Source organism: Mus musculus, chromosome 9 (genome assembly GCF_000001635.26).
Source record: "Mus musculus strain C57BL/6J chromosome 9, GRCm38.p6 C57BL/6J".
Classification (NCBI taxonomy): domain Eukaryota; kingdom Metazoa; phylum Chordata; class Mammalia; order Rodentia; family Muridae; genus Mus; species Mus musculus.
Window position 1 is genome coordinate 69,176,349 of NC_000075.6, and position 24,915 is coordinate 69,201,263.

At 43.8% G+C, this 24,915-nt stretch overlaps 1 protein-coding gene across 2 annotated transcripts in view; it reads left to right on the forward strand.

The window, feature by feature from the left end:
* Rora (RAR-related orphan receptor alpha) overlaps positions 1 to 24,915 on the forward strand; it is a 734,843-nt gene that overhangs the window by 522,945 nt on the left and 186,983 nt on the right. The window contains exons 1-2 of one of the 2 annotated variants that reach the window (XM_030244146.1): positions 19,730 to 19,756; positions 21,160 to 21,241. Coding sequence is in view for 1 of the 2 variants with exons in the window: in NM_013646.2 (NP_038674.1) it covers positions 19,727 to 19,756 (30 nt within the window). In the remaining variant the exon portion in view is untranslated. Of the gene's footprint in view, positions 1 to 19,726; positions 19,757 to 21,159; positions 21,242 to 24,915 lie in introns of those variants that run through there. The other variant, NM_013646.2, reaches the window with a different exon arrangement.

Sequence of the window (24,915 nt, forward strand, 5' to 3'; positions counted from 1 at the left end):
AAAATGCCCCACCAGCTTGCCTACAGGCCAGCTGTTGGGGATATTGTCTCAGTTGAGGTTCCATCTTCCCAGATAAGTCTAACTTGTGTCAAGTTGACAAAAACTAACCAGCACAGTAAGTTCAATGCCAGTGTGGGACACATAAGACCCCCATCTCAAAAGCAAAGGAAAAGAAGAAGCTTAAATACAGTCCCATAGAAAGGTCTCATTCCAATCATGTACTTACGTTTTAGGACCCTTAGTATATGTGTAACTGTTGCCTGTGCATGAGTCGTGACAGCTAATCTGGATAAATTCTTGATAAAGATAGTTAACAGCAATGCTATCCTACACATAATGTGATTTTTTTTTCTGAGCTTACAAACATATCCAGAAAGTAGTTCTCCCATCCTGGTCCTTGTTGAGTGACTTATATACCTAAGGTCACTGAATCCAGGCCCTATCTCTATAAGAAGGACACCTTGCGTATTCCAGTTGCCTGGGGTTTGGAGAGGGCAAGGGCCATATCTGATGAGTGTTGCTTTAGCCTCATACTGGTTGTCTATGAAAGTCTAGGAAATAACCCTAAACCATGGTCCATGAGCCCTTTTTTTACCCCACCACCCTTTTTAAGCCTGCATGGAGCTTAGCCAGTTAATGTTTGGGGGGGGGGGCAATGATCTGGGAATCACAGAGATATGACCTTTCTGGGAAGCTGGCATCATCCTAGAGAGTCCCCTGGCCTTCAGAGTGCCAGGAACTGATGGAGCATTGGTAGGTAACCTCGAAGCCCTTCCTAGGACTGCCTCATCAGTCTTCCTGTCAGACTCTGAGGTCAGCATTGAGCACATCAGCCATACAGAAGAATGGGGCATCTTTCAAAAGTGGGCTGAGTATTCAAGGACAGGACCAAGGAGAAGCAGTGTGCTGAGCCAGGGTCAAGCAACTGCAAGGAGTGCATGACAGAGAGGAAGGCTGCCAGGGTGCTGTACAGGGAGCAGGTTTGTGGGTATGTAAGGGAGTAAATGGTTACGTGAGTAAGCTCTCTTACCTTCGAGGGATGGGTGGGGGAGTGCATTAGAAAATTCTTAACATTTTACCCACTTCTCCCAAACATTCAGAAAGCTGGGTCTCAAGTAAAGGTTCCTCTGTGGGCCTCTGTAAGATACTGTGTCTGCTTAGTGAAACTTGTCCTGGCCAATTCTTCAGTCCCTACCAGTTCAAGTCTGTTCTTGCTTATCACCCATGTCAGACTGAGCACTAGAGTTTAAGGTTTAGCATGTCTGAGAAGACTGGGTTCTTCTTTAAAAAATTGTGTGTGTGTGTGTGTGTGTGTGTGTGTGTGTGTACGTGTGTACGTGTGTGTGTGTGTGTGTGTGTGTGTGTGTGTGTAGCAAGGGTAGAGGTCAGAATGAAGTTAATTTTCTCTTTCCACCTTTACATAGGTTCTGGGATTTGAACTCAAGTTAGTGGGTAAGCACCCAAATGGCTGAGCTATCTACACAGCCTTTGAAGGCACTTTTGGTTCATCCAAACAATATTCAAGAGCTGTTTTCCAATCAGTTACTGTATGACAGATACTCGAACGGGGATTAGGATGCAGAGATAAAAAGACGTGGTCCCTCTACTTTAGCTAGAAAGAGTGCTATTCTCTAACATCTAGAAGGGAAGATGGTGGAGTGTGTAGCATAAGGAGGAGCCTGGATAAGGGGTGCACAGCAGTTTGGAAGTGTTACCCCTTCCCTAGGGGTGGATGTGGACCTGCACCAGGCCACATGGATTAGGGAGTGAACCATGGTTTCGCCTATCCATTCACTGATGCTCTTGGGCTCTGTGTAACCAGAACAACAGAACCCATTAAGTCAGCATGTGGGTGACTTCCGATAAATAGACAACATGCCGTGGGTGGAAAGCCATGGTAAGGCCTTTACTGAATCTTGATAGATCCAAGGAAATTAGCCCAGAGCCCAGTCAAGAAAAAAAATGAGAAAGAGAAATAGAAGAGAATACTTGAGAAAAAAGAAAACAGGAGACCACTAAAACAAAAAAAACAAAAAAACAAAAAAAAAACAAAAAGCAAAAAACCAGAGGTCTCTACTAAGAGAACATTTGGGGAAGTGTTGGGACTGAGAAGCCCGGTGCCTTTCTTCACAGAATGAGTTCCTTGGGGATTCAGATACAACATCACAGGGACGGAGCGTGTACTAGAGGAGACACTGCAGTGAAAAGCCGGGAACTTTTCCTTGCTGAGATGTCTCCTGCTCTCACACGCTAGAACGGGATGGAAGTTTCACTCAGTCTCCAAGACCTTGAGGAGTGCGTTGAACTCTTTGAACTCCCCACTCTGTCAGGAAGAAACTCAAGAGCTCCTTGAGACATCCTCATCTTGTCCTAAAGAGGCCAAGGACTCGGGGTGTGATTAGTCGGTCCCAGAGGCCAAGTCCCTGCTCCTCTTCCTCTGGATCAGCCACCCCTCCCCTTTAACAAGCACATCACTGCTCTGTAAGACCCCTCGGAGTAGTAGTGATTTTAGCAAAGGGGAGTCATAAAGATGAGTGGTCGGACTAGCAAGATGGCTCAGTGAGTAAGGGCTGACTATACCTACCCATAATTCATCACTTAGATAATGGCCTGCATGCTGGGCAAAAGATCCCACATACCCTCCCTTCTGAAAGGCTTGCTTGGCATGCGGGTGCTCTGAGAAGAAAGGGAGAATAATGACTGAAGCTCGGTTTAAATGGTTTAAACGGGGAGTTTGCAGTAATCACTTGAAGGACTGAAGTTAACAGCACTTGCTGCTCTCCAAAAAGACCAGAGTTCAGTTCTCAGCACCCATATCAGACAGCTCACAACTCTCTAGAATATCAGCTCCAGCGGATCCAACACTTTCTGGCCTCCTCAGTTATCTGCACATATATGATAGACATGCATGCGAACACACACACACAATGAATCTTTTTTAAAACCACTGAACATAAGCTTTATGACAATCACCTACAGTGCAAGGAAGGCCTCACCGCTTGGTGACGGCTGCCTTGGGCTCTCTGCATGATACTCAGGTGTTCCCACTGCAATAAAGTGCAGCCACACCTTACTCTATGGGCCCTTCTCCCAGAGTGTGTGGGGGAGGGGCATGGGAGCTTGTCATTGCTATAGAGCAGCATCATGAGTGGGAATGCTGCCCGCTGACAGCAGAGTAAACGCGTGTTTCTATCCTGGAGGAGCCGTGGATGAGATACCATCGAATATGAATGAAGTTCCCCCCAGGCACCCTTATACATTTATTATAAAGAGCTGGATTTTTGAGATAACAAAAATAACTTAGAAAAATCGGAGGAGAGTCTAAAAAGTTAGATGGGGATATCTCGGGCCATGCTCCTGTATCCTCCTACCAAGCAGGCGGCCTGATTTAAGGAACTCCAGAGCACTACTGCTTTATCCAAATGGGCAGATGTGTTGTGAGTGGAGCACCTTTCTCGGGGAAAGTACAGACAGATCTGAGCAGCACTGTTCACTGTGTGTATGTTCATGTATGCACACATATGTATGCAGGAACATAGTGTGTGCATAATCTTGAACCAGAGAGGTGGAGAGGCAGGAGGATCATCAGAAGTCCAGGACGGCCTGGTCTCAATGGCATTTCCAGGACATCCAGGGTTACAGAGCAAGATCTAGTCTCAATAAACCCCAAAGAAGGTCACATTCTAATGTTCTGTGGTAGCCAGATGCGAGGAGGGGAGGTTTCATCTGTGTTACTGTATGGGGGAGCACGGAGACTAAGAAATCAGGGCCTGTGGGTTTGGAGGCACTGTGCTGAGGGCTCTGTGGCTCTTCCCACTGTCTGTGTTTCTGACTTGCTAGAAAGGATGGTCACAAGCAGAGATACAATAGAGATACAATTCCTAATGCAGAACTCTACAGAAAGCGCCATGATGGTAGCGCCATGATAGTAGGCGTCGTTGCTAATTCACTGGAAGGGACATCTCCTCCTTTTCAGCCTGGCAGCTGCTTGTAAGTGAGAACAGATAGTCACCCCTAGAAACCGGGAGATCCCCACTTTTCTACTGGTACAAATCTTTTAGAAACCCAGGAACCAGTTTCCCATGCTGGTTCCCCACCCCAGAAGCAGGTCGGATTTACCTAGTCGTCTCAGGTTAAAGAGAGAGCTGGCTCGTGTTACATCAATTTAGTTCCAAACCCAGAGGAGTCCAGACTCAATCCCTGGGGAATAAAGCTGCCTCTCTGGTTCTATCCATTTTAGGACAACCAGGTCTTACCTTTGCCCTAGCTTCCCCTCACCATTTTCTTCCACAGCAGAAATAATGTGTTCCGTGGTCCTGGAACAACAGTTTGGTGCATGAATGATTGCCAGAGCACGTTCTAGAGTCTGGGCTCTGAGAATGTTCTGTGGCTCAGATGAGAGTCACAGACATCAGGTATTCAGTGAAGCCAGGCTATCATGTAGTATAAAAGGATGCATCTCACAGCTCTAAAAAAAAAAAAAAAGTCTAGGAATAAATAAGAGCCCATTAGGCTGCTTAAGGCAGGAGGAGCTGGGGCTGGGAGAAGGGTAGGCAGAAAAAAAGGACAGGAAAATGAGCAGAAATCTGAGAAATAGGCTGGAGAAGGCTCAATGAGTTGAATGCAAACATGGGGGCTTGGGTTTGATTGCAGCACTCACATAATGAAGCCAGGAGTGGGGCCATGGGCTGAGGAGGCAGACCCAGGAGGACCCCCAAGGTTCGACAGCCAGCCCTCTAGCTTCCTGGACTAATGCCCACTCTGTGAGAAACTGTCGTTAAAAGCTAGGCAAGGCCAGGGAGGTGGCTCGGTGAATAAGGACACTTGCCTGACAACCTGAGTTCAATCCTAAGGACCCACATAGTGGAAGGAGGGAACCAACTCCTGTAGGCTCTAACTTACACAGGATCACAACATGGCACAGACATGCACAAGAGGACTCACACACACACACACACACACACACACACACACACACACACACACACAGTAAGTAAAATTTAAAAGGCAGACAGTGTCCAAGGAATGACACTGTAGACTGATCCGTGGCTTCTACAAACACATGCACACACAGGAACACATACACAGTGCATGCACATACATGGAGAGAGAGAGAGAGAGAGAGAGAGAGAGAGAGAGAGAGAGAGAGAGAGAGAGAGGAGTGGGAGAAATCTGAGAATGTGCTGGCTTCCTGTTCTTAGCTGCTGGAATTACAGAGTTGTTATGTAATCCAAGCCAGCAGCTTGTGGGGATTTGGCTAATAGTTAACTTAATTTCTCAGGAATGTCCTTTTTTTTTTTTCCCTAAGCAGAAAGAAAGTAGAACTCTGGTCAATGAATCAAATGTTGGGAGGGCCAGCTGGGAGGACCTATTCCCACAGGACCCACCCAGTGCTTGATACTTTACTCTTTTTTTTTTTTTGATACTTTACTCTTTAGTTGCATACTGAGTGCAGGCTAAAAGAATTATTCCCATTAGGAGAGGACGACTCCTGGAGATAAAGGAGCCTTTTACTTTGAATGCCTCCATGAGAAGAAGTAGCAGTTGACAATTCCACCCATACAGTATCTTCCTGTCATTATAAAACTATAATAAAATGATGGCTCACAGTAAGGCTCTAAGACTCTACATAGTAAATAATAATAATAATATGAAGAAGGAGAAGAAGAAGAAGAAGAAGAAAAAGAAGAAGAAGAAGAAGAAAGAAGAAGAAGAAGAAGAAGAAGAAGAAGAAGAAGAAGAAGAAGAAGAAGAAGAAGAAGAAGAAGAAGAAGAAGAAAAAGGACTCATATCAGTGCCAAAGTGAAGGAATTCTTTGCAGCCCAGTGGCTCATCTGCAGTCCAGTGGTCCCAGAGGCCACACCTGTTATCTGGGGCTGGCTGGCTCTGTGGCTGAGACCCCTGGCTGAGTCTCACTTGCTCTGGTGAGTCACTTCTGCTTTCATTACTGGTGATAAAATTCTGAAAGTTTGCCTGCTCCTTCCCTGTCACTTTTCAAGCTGCATTCAAAGCGCCCTTTCGAACAGGACATGAAATATGGAGTGTTAAGGGGAATATTCAAAGTCAAGAGGAAGCTGACTTAGCCGGAATGTTCCATGTGTCTGGGTTCAAAGCTTCCAGCTTTACCAGTTATGGCCTCTGGGGTGACTTGTTTTTTAGGTTGTTACCTTGGAAACTGAGGCATGGGTTTCATCCATGTCAAGAGGGACAGTACCAACGTCATCACTCGAAGATTATTGGGAATACTTAGGTCATGTGGCAGCAGCTTTGGAACACAAGTAGGAAAATCGAGATGTTTGCAGGGGGCACTGTGGTCACACATTCCCCAGTGACAGGGACACATTCTGAAAATTGCATTTTGGATATCCCAACCCCCCCCCCCTTTGCGGTTTTATGCTTCTTTCACTGGGACATAACAAATTCCAGTACAAACTAAGCTATGTTCCTAAGACCTATCCTAGTTGACAAAGTCAAGATTTGAAAGACTAAGACCTCATTACAAACAAGAATTTAAAGAAGAGAGGATGAAATTATTTCCATAAATAAAGATAAAGGAATGTTTCTTTAAATGTGTGTGTGTGTGTGTGTGTGTGTGTGTGTGTGTTTGTGCACATGCATGTGTGTATATACCACAGCACATGTGCAGAGGTCAGAGGACAACTAGAGTTGGTTCTCTCTTACCATGAGGGTCCTGGGGATTGAACTCTCCTCTTCAGGCTTAGTTGCATGTACCTTTACAAACTGAGCCATCTCCTGTGCCCTTAAATGAATATTGTGTACAGGGTGTCTCTGTAACTACTTCCCAAGGTATTGGAACTGCCCTAGTAACACCTTCTTCAGCTGCTGAGGAAATTCCACGATGTTCACAGCCCAGGCAGGAATCACTCACACTTCCTGTGAGGGAGGCATGGCTTCTCAGTTTTCTGGCCATCCCTTTCTAGCTAAAATTATCTTTCTATTATGAAATATTCAGGGACTAGGGATATAGTCTAGTAGAGTACTTGCCTTGCTTGCACTGAATCCTGGGTTCAATCCTCAGCACCCGGTAAGATGGGGGCGATGGCACACACTTACAGTCCCTGGAAATGGAGACAGAGGAACATCAGAAAGTTCAAGGTCATCCTTGGCTATATTGTGAGTGTGAGACAAGCATGGCCTACATGAGGCCCTGTTTGTAAGAACAAGGAAGGAAGGAAGGAAGGAAGGAAGGAAGGAAGGAAGGGAGGGAGGGAGGGAGGGAGGGAGGGAGGGAGGGAGGGAGGGAGGGAGGGAGGGAGGGAGGGGAGGGAGGGAGGGAGAGAGAGAGGGAGGGACGGAGGGAGGGAGGGAGGGAGGGAGAGAGACAGAGACAGAGAGAGAGAGAAAGAAAGAAAGAAAGAAAGAAAGAAAGAGAGGGGGGAGAGGGAAAGAGAGAGGGAGGGAGAGGGAGGGAGGGAGAGAGAGAAAGAAAGGAAAGAAAGAAAGAAAGGAAAGGAAAGGAAGGAAGGAAGGAAGGAAGGAAGGAAGGAAGGAAGTCAGCTGAGCCAATACAGTGTTTTCTATGCAAGCATGCACAGTCTGAGATTCCCAAAACCTACATAGAAAAGAAAAGGGGAAAAAATGTGATGCTGTGCATTTATAATTCAGGTCTGAGGAGGCACAGACAGGAGGATCCCAGGGGGCGTAGGTCTCTAGCCAGTCTGGTCAATCAGTGAACTTGATCCCAGGGGGCATAGGTCTCTAGCCAGTCTGGTCAATCAGTGAACTTCCGATTCACCCACGCTCATCAACAGGTCAACAATAGGTGAACTCTCATACGTCAATACCCAAGCAGTCTTTGGCAAGACTTTGATACATTGTGCCCTTTTCCCATGCTAAATCAAATGCCAATCATGATACTGTTTCATTCAGGAATATTTCCCATTGTGTCCTGTCTGAACTGAAAGCTGCTCTCTCCCTCTCTCTCCCCCTTGTTCCTTTTCAAGGCCACTCAGGAAGGCCTTGTGATTAGCACTGTGTTTTGCCTTCTAAGTCCTGCCACGTCCACAAACTCAATTTTCTGTTCTGTGCTTCTCTAGAGACCTTCCGGTATGGTGAGCATTAAATGTATCTCTCTGTGAACATTAGCAGACTTCGGACTGGTAGATAAAGATGCTAGTTTTCCCAGGAATCAAAACCTAGACAGTGCCTACCTCTTTCCTGCCTTCATTGCAGAGCACTGCATAAAGCGTACTGAGTTAAGCAGGGATAATTTTTCTGATGTAAAGTCTGGTTAGGCTAACTCTTTACCCAATTACACAGCACTGTAGACCCTCGTGAAAGCAGCTAGCTCTGTCACCACTGTCCCCTAGGAAAGGTCAAGGCTGCAATTAGCAGTTGCCATGAGAAACGGGGCCTCACAACGAGATACCTGAAACAATCAAAACAAAGAAAAACAAAGCGATTCTGAATAAGCGTTCCCATTCATTGTTTCATTTTATCTACCCAGTAGCCCTTTGAAATGGGTGTTTCCATACTAGCCTTTTTCTCATGATTAAAATTTTATTTATATACCTTTATTGTAGGTATTTTAGGAGACATAGGCAGGGCAATGAGAAAGTGACCCATCATTTCCTATCTCCTGGAAATAACCACTCTAATTAATTTAGTGTATATATTTTCGATCTGTCTTTTCAATGTGCTTCTTCTTTTTTGGCAAAGATTATTCTCTGGCATTTTGTATCCTTCTGCTTCCCTTGCTTCATGCTGCTAGAACATCCTTCTCTGAGATTTGTGTTATCCCATGATATAGACATCCTTGACCTACATCATCCTCTTTGTTGACACTTGTGTGGCTCCTGCCTTGTGTATCTCTCAAATAAGCAAGGGGGTGATGAAAGGATCTGCATGGACCATGAGTCAAAGATTAATCAATATGGTTATACTTCTTCTATATTTGGTTTTCTTTTAAGTATTTTTTAACTTTATTATTTATATGACTAGACTGTAGCTGTCTTCAGACACACTAGAAGAGGGCATTGGATCCCATTACAGATAGTTGTGAGCTACCATGTGGTTGTTAGGAATTGAACTCAGGACCTCTGGAAGAACAGCCAGTGCTATTAACAGCTGAACCATCTCTTCAGTCCCATCTTTTTTCTTTTCTTTTTAAGGAAGAACTCTCTGTATAGTCTAGGCTAGCCTCCAACTTGTGACAACCCTCCTGTCTCAGTTTCCCTAGTGCTGAGATGACTATCACATGACAGTTAGACTGTCTCAGTTGGGCCATATTTCTAGTGGTAGAATTTTATGATGAAAGAAAACAATTATATCCCTGTTCAATTAGGGAAACTGAGGCACAAACCATTAGTTGCCTTACCCAAAATTACATATCAGGTAATTGACAAAACTAGGAACTCCTGACTCAGAATCTCATAGGGGAAATAGTTTACCCATCGAATCTGACAAATACAAATTCCTGAAAAAATAAATACTTCAGAGATGGAAAAGGGACTCAGGTGTTGTCTTAGTTACTTTTCTATTGCTTTGAAGAAACACCATGACCAAGGTAACTTGTAAGATAATGCATTTAATTTGGGGGCTCGTGGTTACAGAGGGTTAGATTTCATGACCCACATGGTAGGGAGCATTGCACCAGGCAGGCAGTCATGGTGCTGGAGCAGTGGCTAAGAGTTTCCATCTTGGTCAACAACCACAAGGCAGAGAGAGCTAACTGGGAATGGTGTGGGCTTTGATGCATCAAAATCCAGTGACATTGGTTTTTGGTGGTTGTTTATGGGATGGATCTCCAGGTGGGGCAGTCTCTGGATGGTCACTCCTTCAGTCTCTACTCCACACTCTGTAACTCGTTCCATGGGTATTTTGTTCCCCCTTTTAAGAAGGACCAAAGTATCCACACTTAGGTCTTCCTTCATCTTGAGTTTCATGTCTTTTGCGAATTGTATCTTGGGTATTCCAAGCTTCTGGGCTAATATCCACTTATCAGTGAGTGCATATCATGTGAGTTCTTTTGTGATTGGGTTACCTCAGGATGATATCCTTCAGACACATCCATTTGTCGAAGAATTTCATAAATTCATTGTTTTTAACAGCTGAGTAGTACTCCATTGTGTAAATGTAACACATTTTCTGTATCCATTCCTCTGTTGAAGGGCATCTGGATTCTTTCTTTTGTTGTTATTTGCTTGTTTGTTTGTTTGGTTGGTTTGGGGTTTTTTTTTTGAGACCGCGTTTCTCCGTATAGCCCTGGCTGTCCTGGAACTCACTCTGTAGACCAGGCTGGCCTCAAACTCAGAAATCCCCCTGCCTCTGCCTCCCAAGTGCTGGAATTAAAGGCATGTGCCACCACCGCGCAGCCAATTCTTTCCAGTTTCTGGCTATTATATATAAAGCTGCTATGAACATAGTAGAGCATGTGTCCTTATTACAAGTTGGAGCATCTTCTGGGTATATGCCCAGGAGTGGTATTGCTGGATCCTCTGGTAGTTCTATGTCCAGTTTTCTAAGGAACCACCAAACTGATTTCCAGAGTGGTTGTACCAGCTTGTAATCCCACCAGCAATGGAGGAGTGTTCCTCTTCCTCCACATCCACGCCAGCCTCTGCTGTCACCTGAGTTTTTGATCTTAGCCATTCTGACTGGTGTGAGGTAAGATCTCAGATTTGTTTTGATTTGCATTTCCCTGGTGACTAAGGATGTTAAACATTTTCTTAGGTGCTTCTTAGTCATTCAGTATTCCTCAGTTGAGAATTCTTTATTTAACTCTGTACCCATTTTTAATAGGTTTTTATTTGGTTTTCTGGAGTCTAACTTCTTGAGTTATTTGTATATATTGGATATTAGCCCTCTATTGGATTTTAAATCGGTAAAGATCTTTTCCCAATCAGTTGGTTGCCTTTTTGTCTTATTGACAGTGTTCTTTGCCTTACAGAAGCTTTGCAATTTTATGAGGTTCCATTTGTTAATTCTTGATCTTACAGTAAAAGCCATTGGTTTTGTGTTCAGGAATTTTTCCCCTGTGCCTATATTCAAGGCTCTTTTCCACTTTCTCTTCTATAAGTTTCAGTGTCTCTGGTTTTATGTGGAATTCTTTGATCCACTTAGACTTAAGCTTTGTACAAGGAGATAAGGATGGATCAATTCGCATTCTTCTACATGCTTGAGCCAGCACCATTTGTTGAAAATGCTGTCTCCTGGGGAATCCATCCCATAAACAGCCACCAAAACCAAACACTACTGTGGATGCCAACAAGACCTTGCTGACAGGAGCCTGATATAGCTGCCTGAGAGGCTCTGCCTGTGCCTAACAAATACAGAAGTGGATGCTCACAGCCATCCATTGGACGGAGTGCAGGATCCCCAATGAAGGAGCTAGAGAAAGTACCCAAGGTGCTAAAGGGGTTTGCAACCCCATAGGAGGAACAACAATATGAACTAACCAGTATCTCCAGAGCTCTTTGGGACTAAACTACCAACCAGAAAAACAAAAACAAAAACAAAAAAAACAAACAAACAAACAAAAAACCATGGTGAGACTCATGGGTCTAGCTGCATATGTAGCAGAGGATGTCCTAGTCGGTCATCAATGGGAGAAGAGGCCCTTGGTCCTGTGAAGGTTATATGCCCCAGCATAGGGGACTGTCAGGGCCAGGAAGTAGGAGTGGGTGGGTTGGTGAGCAGTGGGAGGGGAAAAGGGATAAGGGGTTTTCAGAGGGGAAACTAGGAAAGGGGATAACATTTGAAATGTAAATAGAGAAAACATCTAATAATAATAATTTTTAAAAAACAGTGACTCACTTCCTCCAATAAGGCCACACCTCTTAATCCTTCCAAAATAGTTCCACCAACTAGAGATCAAGCATTCAAACATATGAGCCTGTAGCAGCCATTCTTATTCAAACCATGACAGCTGTTAAGAAGACCTGTTGTTCTGGCAGAAGACTAAATTCCCAGTATCCACCGTAGATAGCTCATAAATGCCTGTAACTTGTAGCTTCTGGGGCTCTGATGTCCTCTTCTGGTCTCCCTGAGCACCTGCATGCATGTGCACACTCACAATTTGTCATTGTTAAAAAAACCTTCTTTCTGTTCTTAAATTACTTCCCAGCGTGTCCAATCCAGACAGCTTGTCTAAAATCCTGTAAACAGAGTGGATGCTGCAAACTATGCTGCTTTATGACTGAATTACTGATGTTTTCATACAGTCTAGTTTATTTGTGGATTTTTTGGTTATTGTTGTTTTGTTTTGTTTTTTGTTATTTTAATCTTTCTTCCTCAAAAGAGTAACCACATTGAGTTGTTCTCTGTGTTTGGGAGATATAGGTTTGCTTGCTCATTGGTCTGTCTCTGTCACTCAGGCTGGCTAATGCTGGCATTTAAAAAAAATCTGTATATAATCCTTGGTTTTTGATATTTTCTAACTGAAGCCCGCTCCTTTTTTTGACTATCAGTTATCCCACTGGATCCTGAATCTCTTTACTCTTATCTATTCTGACTGCGCAGATCATTTCCTCCAGATTTAGAACCAATTTACCTTGTTTCTCCCTTGTCAATTTGTTTCTTACCTCGGTGATCTGGGGCTGTCAGCAATGACTCCAGTCTCTTGCTTCTACCATCATCAGCAGACATTGGGATGGGGTCATTCCATCTTCACATACCTTGGCCTGATATGCTGACCAGGACCCTTGCCCCATGGGCTATGGTTGAACTTGTTTGTTGCTATAATATGTTGATGTGTAGTATCTGCTGCCCTCCATAGTCTTTGGGTTATCCTTATCTAACCAGTTCTGATAGCTCTGTCTTCAGGGATCGAAACTCTAGCCTCTTGTTGACAGCATGCTGGTGAGTCAGGTATAAGCAGTTCAAGTCTGTGCCTGCCCTGTGAGTGTCAAGGAGAAATAGATTCAAGAAATTCCAGAAGTCTCTAAAGGAAAAAACATTTTCAGGAAAAAACTATCATAATCTCTACTGTTGAGTTAAAATTCAATATATAAGATAAAACTTCTTAATTATGGGAGGGAGAGAGATGGCGCATTCAAAACAACACTTGCCTGGCAAGTAGGAGGACCCAAGTTCAGTACCCAGAACCCAGAACCTACATAAGAAGCCAAGTTCAGAGCTGGCATATAGATCAGCAGGTAAAGAAATGCACTACTGCCAAGCCTGACAACTTAAGTTTGGTCATAAAGCCAGATGAGGCTCTGGCTGCTTGTTATTCTGGAAATAGCAAGATGGAAGATGGAAATAGAAGGGTCATCTGATAGGTTCTACCAGGAGCTCACGACTGACTAACCTGACTTACATGGTGAAGTTACAGGTCTGTGAGAGCCTCTGGCTTAAACCAAAGATAAAAAGAACCTAAAGTTATCCTCTGACTCCCACATGTGTGCTGTGCATACACAGACACACAGACACACACACATGCACATGTACACACACATGCACATACCTCAGTTCCAGAAGGTTACATTGGATTCATTGGTAGTCACCACTTCATATCCTTGCCCAGAACTCTGAGGTCAAATGTAAACCAATTGAGAGAGAAAATTTAGGCAGGTCCACTTTTCATATGCAAATGGATGAAAGTAGATCCTTCTAGAAGAATAAGATTCTAATGATTGTCGCTGGATCCTGGTGCTAATCATGCATTTAGTACTACCAGGAGAAGTCCCTCCCCTCTAATATGAACTTTCATAATGAATAGTCATTTCTCAGAGGTATTTCTAAGATACCCACATTTCTTTCCCAGGGAGACTGGTGGTTTTTGTGCTCTGGAATGTGATCTGCTAAGTACTTGGATTATTTATTTATTTATTTAAGATAAAGGCAAGACTTGAAAGAAGGCATATCTCTGGTCTGCCTAACCAATTAAAAGTTGCTTCTGTGAATATGTTAGGAAATACAACCTAAAGATGGAAGATGGGTCTCTCCCTCTCCCTCCTCCCTCCTCCCTCCTCCCTCTCTCTCCTCTGTCTCCCTCTCCCTCCTCCCTCTCCCTCTCCCTCTTCCTTTCCTCCCTCTCTCTCTCTCCCTCTCCTTATCCCTTTCCTCCTCTCCCTCCCCCTCCCCACATATTTTAATTAAAAAAAAAACAAAAAAAAAAGAGCTCTTCTCATTCCCACAACCATTTTATACACCAAAGTGGAATTGCTTTCATGGCTAAGAAAACCACCTTGGTTGGTTAAAAAGATGAAATATTCTTACCAAATCAGTTCAAATCTGCTCTACTCTAACACAAAAGAAACTCACATTAAAATAATATTGATGTTGATAATTAGTACTTCTAAATGATTTTAAAGGCTTTTATGCAATTATGAAGGATTTGATTGTCGTAACATTGCTAAATGCTCTGGTGCCTTCTGCCTGTTGCCCTTGGTCCCTGCAGCCCTGACACATAATTTATTTCTCTTTTGAGTGAACTCTAAGCATTAATGTCCATTAAGAATTTCTGAAACAAAGTCTGGAGATTACTTGGAGCACTGTCAATAAGATTATCATTAATAGTTCTTCTGTCCTAGACAAGGACAGCATTTTGTAACATTGTTTCTATTTGGCCAGCCTCTTCCCAGACTGTATCCTGATTCCCCCCTTCCTGGTGCTTTTCTCCTTGACCTATACAACCCAGCAAGCTCAAGTCTGCTGGCTCAAGGTGGTGTGGGAGGGGCAGAGGGTGAGCACAAAGTGAGATCGCTTTCTTTGTGAAACAACTGTTGGCCATTAGAAAGAAAGGAAGGGAGGGAGGGAGGAAAAGAAGAAAGAAAGGGAGGGAGGGAGGGAGGGAGGGAGGGAGGAAAAAAAATCAGGTTGCACCTTAGTTCTTAAATGAATGTTCATTTGTTTCCTGTCAAATATGGCTTTCACTGCTGGCTTCCTCCTTTCCTGGATAAAGTCAAAAGAGGAACCTGGGTATCCCTTGATGGTACACAGGAAGTTAAATGCTTGATTCTTTGTTTGCTGACTTCAGGCACTGGCTGCCCAGGTTAGACACATGTTTAGCAGCAGTTCCCTGATGGGTACACCTTCATCTGCCTAAGGAATAGCCTCCTATTTAGTGTAAAATAGTGTAAAAACACAGTGTATGCAATTAGAAACATCTTCAGCAGAAACAGGCACTAAGCACTGAGTCCCAGGTGAACTGTCTTCAGTCTTAGGGAGGACTCAGTTTACCGCCTCTTTCGTAGTTCAGGGCATCAAAGCTGGAGCCTACTGTGAAGCCACAACCCAACCCTTTCCTCCTTTCATTAAGGACACAGAGGCTGAGAGAGGGTTAAATTATTTACCCAAGATGACACATTTGACAAAAAATACAGCATGTCCTTCGGGTGTCTTGTAGGAAGGGATTCACAATCCACTTAAGGCTATTGGATCTGGGAACTCTGCTTTCTTAGAATTAAACTGCTAACGTGTGAAGACTGTGCAGTGCTATGACTTGGGACAATTAAATCCCAATTATCACTCGGGCAACCTGCTCCCTGCCGCAGTCACCTGAAATGTAGGAATGTGGGTATGTTGGGGGAGGTAAAACTAAAAGAAAAAAAAAAGGATAGCTTTCCTACATCTTAGGCATTGTTTGCCCTACTGTGTTTGCCTGCTTTGATATTTAACAGAGAAGGGACCAGAATTAGATACCCCCACCTAGGTGTTGTTCATCGCAAGAGGACTAGAGAAGACAGGAGCATACCCTCTGAGCAAGCCCTTGTCTAGCACACCAAGTCTCTGAAAATGCTCATTTAGGAATTTGCCACACCAGGGAAGGAAGACAGATGCTGCCCTTCCACGCAGAGAAAATACCTCTGTACCCTGACAACCCCACCCCCGCAAAAGCAGGCCTCCCAGAAGTCTATGGAGGAAGTTAATTGATGTAAGATTGGGAACAGATTGGGAATCATCAGATTAAAGTACTTTTCCTCCAGGAGTCTAGAACTCTGAAAGCTGTCCCCATTGATAAGCCTGCTGGTGACAAATAAGTGTTTTCCCAACATGTACCTTGATGTATCTTGAAATATTGTTAACTCAATTGAGTCAGGCAAGCTTATGATAATGGGAGGCATACTTTGGTTTTTGAGTATTGATAGGATTTGTTGTTGTGGTGGTGGTGGTGGTGGTGGTGGTGGTCTCCTTTTTAAGGATTTAAATCCCTAATTTAAAACTACAGCCATAGGTCTTGGGAAAGGTTTCAAGCAGTGCAGGGTTTACTTGGCAAGCTTGAGGGCTTGGGTTCTATCTCCCAAAATCTGTACTTTAAAAACAAACAAACAAACAAGGCGTGGTGACACCTGCTTATAACCTCAGCACTGGGGAGTCAGGGACAGGACGACCTCTGGAGCTCACTGGCCAGTCAGCCAAGCCTACTCAGCGAGTCCAAGGTCAGTGAAAGACCTGTAGAAAAACAGCCACAACAACAAACAGTTAGACATCCAAGGAGGGTACACACACACACACACACACACACACACACACACACACGCACGCACACGCACACACGCGACACTTCCACATGACAATTTAGAGTACTTTACAATATGATAACAGTTTTGAGAAAAGGGCTAGGCTTGACCAAAGCAGGATGCATAGACCCTTTGCCAGCCAGACTTGAGGGTGATAAAGGCAGATGCTGTCCCTGCAGAATGTTCCCTCTCTTCTAGAATATTCTAGATTAAGTTTGTCTTCTAGTTTTTAATACTGGAGTTTCTTTGTGCATTTGACTCTCTTCCCCCAAACCTAAACTGGGGCTTGGTTTAAATAAGCTGGGGACAGGCTTAATACTCTTCCCATAGGTTTAAACTATTTACACAGCTCACTTCTAAGAGGCATCTTGGAAGGAATAGACCCGCTTGTTGAGTACACTTTTTAGCGGTGCTATCTACACCAAGGTCTTAAAGACTTGCCTTAGGTACTGTTTCCCACCAAGCATTACCTTCGTTAAATGTGCTAATTAAGTTTCCCTGGGCCTTGCTTTCCCAGTCTGTGAAATACAGAGATCATCTCCTTTGTCCTTTTATTCCTAGTCGGTGAAGTCCCAGATACAAAGTATCACTAGTCCGGTAGAGAAGACCCGGGACAAATTCAAGCCACCTGCAGGATCAAGATAATTATTTTTTCAAGTGGGGAAAACAAAAAGAGGCTTATAAAATGTTTCACTATCCCATAGAATTTATCTTTCGTGCCTTTACACTGTTGCTCTTGCTTGCTTTTTCTAGGGAAACAGAATCCTGTCTTCAAAATAGCTCCTCAGTTAAAACAATAAAAGTGTAATATACCCAGTTAGAGTGTCATAAATATGACCTGCCCCTTAAAAAAAAAAAAAAAAGTAGTATTCTTGAGAGGAGGTGTGGCTTCATTCTTTTCTTCATTTGATTGGTTAGCATGTTTTCTTTGTAAATAATAATGCAATTGAGGATTATATTTATATAGACAGGAGTTGCCGGATAGAATACTCAAAGCTCAGTAAAATACAAATGCAAAAGAAGCAGGTTAATAGTGGAAGTTCAAACACGAGCCGCCAGTGTGCATTTCATCTGCTCCCTTCAGCAACCCCAACACTAGCATGACCTTCACATGCCAGTATAGCACGCTAATTGGCAGTAGCACAAAACTACAAGACCAAGAGTTTGAGCCATTTTGAAGGGGAAGACCTGCTTTCTCTTGAGACAGATCTGAAGCTTCGGCTCCATGCCTGTTACTGTAACCCCCTAGATCCGGCGGCTTTCCTGGAAAGAGATTCAAAATCTATTATGAGTGTAATCATCATGAAAATTTTTGATGAGAACACGGTACCACGCTGAATAATAACTTTAAGTAGAAAACCCAACGCGGTGGGATTTTCATCAGGCCTTCGAGTGTCAGGAGAAAAATAGTTCCACACTCAGCGAATATAGATAGGTCTGTTTGGGGTTGTGTTCAATCCAATTGTGTGTGGGGGGTTGAATAATCAGGAGTGACAGCCTAAGCGCTTTCTCTTCGAAGTGATTTTACAGAAGGCACCATTTCCGAATCCCCAGTAATGCTGAAAGGGCACTAATGTATCAATTTATCGGCGCGGGTGTCATGAGCTTGAGTCACAAATCATGCTCGGATTTTAAGATTCCTTCACTCACTGCTGCTGTTGGGGAAAGGGGCTTTTCCAAGGGTAAATGAGGCTTCTGAAAGTTCTAGAACACTCCTGCAGTTTCCTTGGAGAATCTTTGAGGGTCTTCACAGAAGGTTCTTGCTCATTCTGCAAAGCCAAAGTCAACATAATGAAAAATAATTGTCTAGTTTTCCTCAATAAAGGGGAGGGGGCAGGCAGGGCGGGGCAGGAGTGGGGGCAAGAGACAACAAATTTGAGTTGGACTATGTAATTTCAGCTTCCTTAAATAAGGCCTTTGGAAAACTTTGGAGAAGCAAGTGTGTGATTTTGGTCTTGGCTCACAACTTTGAAAACTTTTTCCCCTTAATTTCTACCAAGGTTTTTCGTAACAGATCTCTTCCCCGAACGATGTGTTCCATAGTTAAGTAATAGCCCCGATGCGGCGTGCCAACATTTCTAGCTACTTTTACTTTCCAGAGGAGGGTTAAATAGCTCTCTTAATAACTTGAAAGAAAAAAATTCAAGGTTTACCACAGTACTTAGTCACAAGTTAAATGTTTTCAACAGTTTGATTATTTTTTAACCTATTTAGCCCTGTGAGTATCTCCTAAGAAGAATGAAGCATGAGAGGCATTCAAGGCTTAGATACACTGAAATGAAGCTAGAACTGCTTAGCTTAGGGCCAGCCACTCTGTCAGGTGCCGTTTGCCAGCTACGACTTAGTTCCACTTGTCACCTGTCACCCATAAATCATCCTGGGAACATCCAGGGTGCTGACTCATGCATCCTCTATGTTCCCACCATACATATCAATGCTATTTGTAGAGAGTTAGCCACCGTTCCCCTATGGGCTCTAACAAATATGGACACAGAAATAACATTATGTGTGGCTGTATTTTCTTCACTATAAAAAGCTATGCTTCGAGTGAGCAGGAAGAAACATTTTCATTAAAACGGAAACTTAGAATCAATGGCTGTGCCAAATGAATGGCTCCACACAGCTCAGCTCACTCTTGCCAGAGTAGGTTGGCATTGCTCTCCTGTGCCTTCTGCCTGCCTATTAGTACGATCCCCTCCCATACTGACAATGAAGCAGTGAGCTTTCTTTCATCTCCTTCATCCTGCTGTACTACTTACTGTCTGCGCCTTTGCTTTGTGTATGCATGCATGTATATGCATATGTGAGTGAGGGGCACATGTGTGTGCAGGTCCATGTGTACACACATGTGTGTGGAGGTCAGAGGGCAACCTCAGGTAGAGTTCTAATGCTGTCCACTTTTATTTTGAAGATAGTCTTTCATTGACCTGAAATTCACCTATTAGGCTAGGCTGACTGACCAGCGAGCTCCAGGAATGTGGTATGCCTTCAACTGCCTCCTCAGCAAAGGGATTACAAACATGTGCCAACACACCTAACTATTTTTAAACATGGATTCTGGGGGCTCAACCCTTGTGTTTGCAAGGCCAGCTCTGTGCCGACCGAGCTATCAGCCATGCAGTTAGCTCGTGAGAAAGTGGATGGGCTCACAGTCCCTGCCACAAAGCTTTGGGGATTATCTTCTGATGCTCTCTGTCAATAGCTGAAGGCGACATGTTTCAAGCCCACAACTGCATGACCTGTGACCACAGAGATACTCACAAGACCTTGCTTGACCTTTGTCTCTGTCTCTTCTCTTCCAGGTATCTCAGTCACGAAGAAGACACACACATGTAAGTAGTGCATTTTGTTTCTGTCCCAAGTTTTCTGAAGAGTTGGAATTCGCATATGTCTCTGGCTGCTGTGGCCCTTCGAGCATAAGCCAATGTCTCCATGGTCAACAGTGGTCATACTTTCAACCTGTAGTGGTCAGATTTGGCACATCTCCACCACCTGTTTGTGCTGAGTGTGTGTTGATGAGAGAGGTCACGCATAAGCTGATGAATTCTGGTTTTCCGAGCCACAAATCTCTAGAGACACCACCATGAAACCTCGTCAGGAGGATCAGTTACATACTGCTCACCTCTTGTTCTGGATCCCTCTTAGAAGAGTTTCTGGAAAACCCTGATTTCTTTTCAGCTTCTCTCTCCTTTTCCTTCCCACTAGCTCACAGATGAGCTTGTTTTGTTCTTATGTCTGTGGAGCAGATATACTGAGGGGGATAGAGGCGCTGTTGAACAACCATGGCATGGCCCGTGGGGCCCTGGTAACTGGCATCGATAGTTTGGTGTGGAACTGTGTGCTGGATCTACGCTCTGTATGCATCCCACTTCTCGGGGTCAATCGCCTTCATCAACTGCCTCAAAACCACAAGCTTACCAACTCACATCAGTGTAAGGTGCTGTGATCGGCAGTCGGAGCAGTGATGTTTGACTGAGCCGTGAACTTCAGGAGGAAACACTGTGTTGCTGATGCAAGCAGTCAACCTTTGCTGTAGTTAACCAGCATCTTATTTAGGCTTTGAATGAATGGAGTCTTTAGCATTTGATGAGTATTATAGACCATAGATATGTGCTACCTACGAGATGTGTTTGGGCATCTTCCTAAGCAGAGCATTGGATCTATTTTTGGCACGACAGAGGAATGACAAGGCTATGTTCCCCCACATTTTTCCTCATTCAACTTTTTGTATTTTTTTTTTAATTTCACGTGACTCATTTGGTGTGGGGGAAGCAATATCTATGTAACATCAAAATAGTTTCGCTTGTGCCTCAGTTGACTCTCAAAATCTGCTCTTGGGTTTGTCTGTCTGTCTTTCTGTATTTGTAGAAAAGAGAAATGTAAGAAATTAAAATTGTTATTTCTAAAAGTAAAAGAAATATCGTGCAATGAGAAGCTGCCTGACACTTAGGGCCCAGTCTTGCAATTCCTCCATGTGGCTCTCATGGATCGACATGGAATGCTTGTTTGACGTCCCATGAAAGGTCCACCCAGGTTAGATGATATATGCTCAGGACGGCACCCCCACATTTGCAGTCGCTGTGCCCTTCTCCATCAGGGTAGTCTGTGACCCTTAGTTTTTCGGGGTTGTTCTGTCGTTGTTCTTGTTGTTCTTGCTGTTGTCGGTGCATAATTGAGCTCATGCTGACTGAGAGATTGACAGCGCAGGCCACTGAAGTCCTCTGTATATCCGCAGGGCAGGCATGGTACAGAGAGCTTCCTTGCACAGCCTTGCCCATGAGCTCGTCCCTGGCCTGGAGGGACCCACTCTAGAGGTGGTAAGTAATCCAGTCTTTCTGCTAGCTCCGTCCTGGACCTCTCCCAAGCAAGGGCTGCTGATTGTGCCTACTGTTTATGGTGGTTTGGGGTGTGGACTCCTGGCCACCTAGCAATATACAGAAAGCTATCGACAGTTTGCATTGTGGATTGGCTCTTAGATAAGCAGATAAAAGAACCCAGTTCAACTCTGTTAGATATGAAGAGGACACCTCAACCAATGAGATAACAGAAGGCAGAGAGCACAGATGTTGTTATTGTATAGGCGGTCCATCTACAAAGACATTCAAAGTATTGCCATCACTGAAAATAACTTACGGGCATATATAGAAATTCACGAAGGGACTTAGGAGACAGCACTGAGAGTGCTGACTAGAGATGGGGAAAGTGTACTTTAATAGCAGGCAACTTAACCCGGTAGGCCTTCCCACCAAAGATTACACAGCTTCATCTCTGTCAACCTTAAAAGGTATAGCCAGAATGATAGTTCCTTTCTAAACTTGAAGGTCTGGAGTGTCCAACCTTATGACACCATTACATGACATCATCATCATCATCTACAAAGCTCAGACTGGAAAACCTCTCAATTCAATCAAGTTTAGAATCATAATGCCTAAGTAAGCTTATGGTTTTATATGGGGCCTCATTTACACGACCCTGGGCTGTAAGAGGCATGAAGGCTGCAGGTTGGACACCCTGGAAGACATTAAGTATGAAGTACCTGTAGAAAAACTCAGAGCTCATACGTGTCCTTGACTGAAAGATTTAGGTTACATGATGTCGGAATGTTTGGGCGAGGGTAAAATGATATTTAGCCCTTCTGAGTGCCGGAAATACGCAAGAATAAACTATCCCCGCAACAACTTGGAAAGAGTAGCATTCAGACAGCGAACCTAGGACTGTGAGTGCCCAGAGACATCTAACTCTTGGAGCTGCGTGAGCTTTTGTAGAAGTCTTCTGTGCCACTTGGACACAGATTGTTTTTGTCACCCAGCTTGACAGGTAGCCCTTGATGTTTCTGGTCTTAGTGTCTGTACAGGGCCCACAATGTATGCAGGGGGTGGGGTGGGGAGAAAACTCAATCAGTTCTTTCTCTAATAGCCATCAGCCAAATGAGTTCTTCCTTACCATCCGTCGGGTTTTCCTTGAAAATGAAACCGTCCTAACATGCTTCACCATTTTCTTTTTCTTTTTTTTTTCTTTTTTTAAGATGTTAAATTTCAGCTCCCCTTAAGTCCTCTTGACATCTTTTCTTCAAGAAGTTTCACTACCAGTGAAGTATATGAAGTCGTTTCTGTATGGGCTCAAATTTTTCACTTTTAGCCAGGATACTGGAAACCTTGGTCGAGCCTTGACTATATAATGGTTGACAACTCGAGTCACCCTGAATTAGTGGTTTCAATCTGAGCTTCCAAACTGCCCTCCAAAAGAGATTGTTCAACTTACAAATTAATAGGTGTAGTTGCCAAATATATTATCAGACCAGTGTGTCAGGTCACATGTGCACTGCTCAGAGGTGGAAGAACTATCAAGTGAACCTCAATCATTGTGACACTCAGATGTGTGTGAGCATCCACACACACACACACACACACACACACACACACACACACACACACACACACACCATGGTTTGGGGCAAACCAAGCCATAAGTTTCATGACAGGACATGAGATTGCTAGCCTCCAAGAAGTCCGTAAGTGTAGGCCTCAGATGAGTCAGGTTCTCCCGGGCTCTGAAGGTCCCTAAATGCTTTAACTCTATTTGGCTCAGGGGGACAAGTTAAAGCTTGGGGTTTTCTCATGCTAAGCCATCATGCCCAAATTGACTGAGAAATTCTTGCGTCTGTAATGTTTTCTCAATTGTTGATAGCAAACGCCGCTATTAGGTTTTAGAGCGGGAACATGAAACGGCATCTTTACTTGTGGGATAGGGACATATTAGATCAATTTCACACTGTGGTGTGGGATTTCAATTTCGTTTTCATGGTGATTACACAGCTCTGGTCGGACACTTGCAGGAGCACTTTCACTTTGGTCTCCTACAGGAGCACTCTGGTTTGTCATTCTGATGAAATAATACTGGGTGGATAATAGCTTTCACCGCCCCCCACCCCTACCCCTTGGAATCAGCCACTGGTTAGCTATTTAGATTTCTTAATTGTCAAGGAAAACTAGCCATTCACTCGTGACTTCCCGACTTCTTAATCTAACTCTGCGTGGGCAGCTCTGCATTTACTAAAATGTTACGCAAGAACAAATATGGAGCTGAAAACTGCAATGGGAAGGGGGCGAGAGGGATGGCTCTGAGGTTAAGCACACTGACCATTATGCGCCCCCTGAGGACCCAAGTGTGGTTCCCAGCATCCATATTGAGTGACTCGCAACCACTTTTAACACCAGCTCCAAGGGAGCCAACAGCCTCTTCTGGACTCTGTAGACAGCTGCATTCATGGGACAGAAACATATCCATACACATAAATGAAAATTAAAAAGAAAAAGAAAACTTGCAACAGGCCACCCTCTCCAGTTGCTGTGAAGATTGACATCATAGAATTGTCACCAAACAGAATTAAAATGCAGCCACTACAAGGCGAGGCCAAGGGACATTTAGAAGGCCCTGAGGTTGTGCCAGTGAGACCTGAGCACTGCCATTTCTTCTTATTGTCATCTTTAGTGGCATTTCTTATTCTTCCAGTCCAAGCCTGCCCTGCCTCTTTCCTTTATACACAGAGAGTTACATATGTCTAGAGAATACAGGTGACTCAGTGGTAAGCAGTCAAAAGTCTTTTTGATCTCAAGTTGATGTGTCAACTTTCCATACAACCCCTCCCCCAAATACCAACGGAAATATTGTAACCAAATATTCCAAAATATTTTAATATCAACACTAATTGCTACTAACAGATAAGTTAGTGCATCATTTTATGTTTGGTTGTAACTGGCTAACACCTAAAGTAAATAATTAAAGCACTGCATTATTTATAAATAGAATCTGATTCTCGGCAGTCAAAATATTTTAGCACAAATCTGAATATTTCTTTTAGGTGCTATCTTTTATATCCCTTTAAAAAGTATTTATTGCTTTCATTTAAAATAGAATACTGTGTTCACCTTTCTTCAATTTTATTATTTTGTGTGTTTAAGTGTTTTGCCTGCATGTATATAAGTACACCATATGTGTGCCTTCACAAGGCAGTCAGAAGATGGCTTCGGATCCCCCAGGACTGAAATTACAGAGTTGTGAGCTTCCATGTGGGCAATGGGAATCTACTGCTGGGTGCCCCAGGCTCTCTGCAAGAGCAGCAAATTCTCCTAGTCACCCCTCCAACTCCCAAGCCCAGAGATATGGCCTTGAATTTTACTTGAAGAAAATGAGTTTGAGGGTCACTAGTTTTCTTTCTGGGTCTTTGTGAATCCCACAAAATAAACCCAACAGTTTTTCACGATTGTTCCTCTCTACTTGGGAGAACCAAAACCCCCCAAAGCCCGTTTTCCAGTGTGTTCTCCTTTTCTGGAAACTACTCTTTGATTGTAGAGTCTCAGCAACCTCAGATTTGAGGCCGTTCACACACCAGAGAGACTCAGGCCATTCTTGGCAAGGCTATAGGAGGATGCTTTGGTGATGGAGCTCATAGGTTGCCTTGACAACCCAATTGACTCACAGTAATTATTAT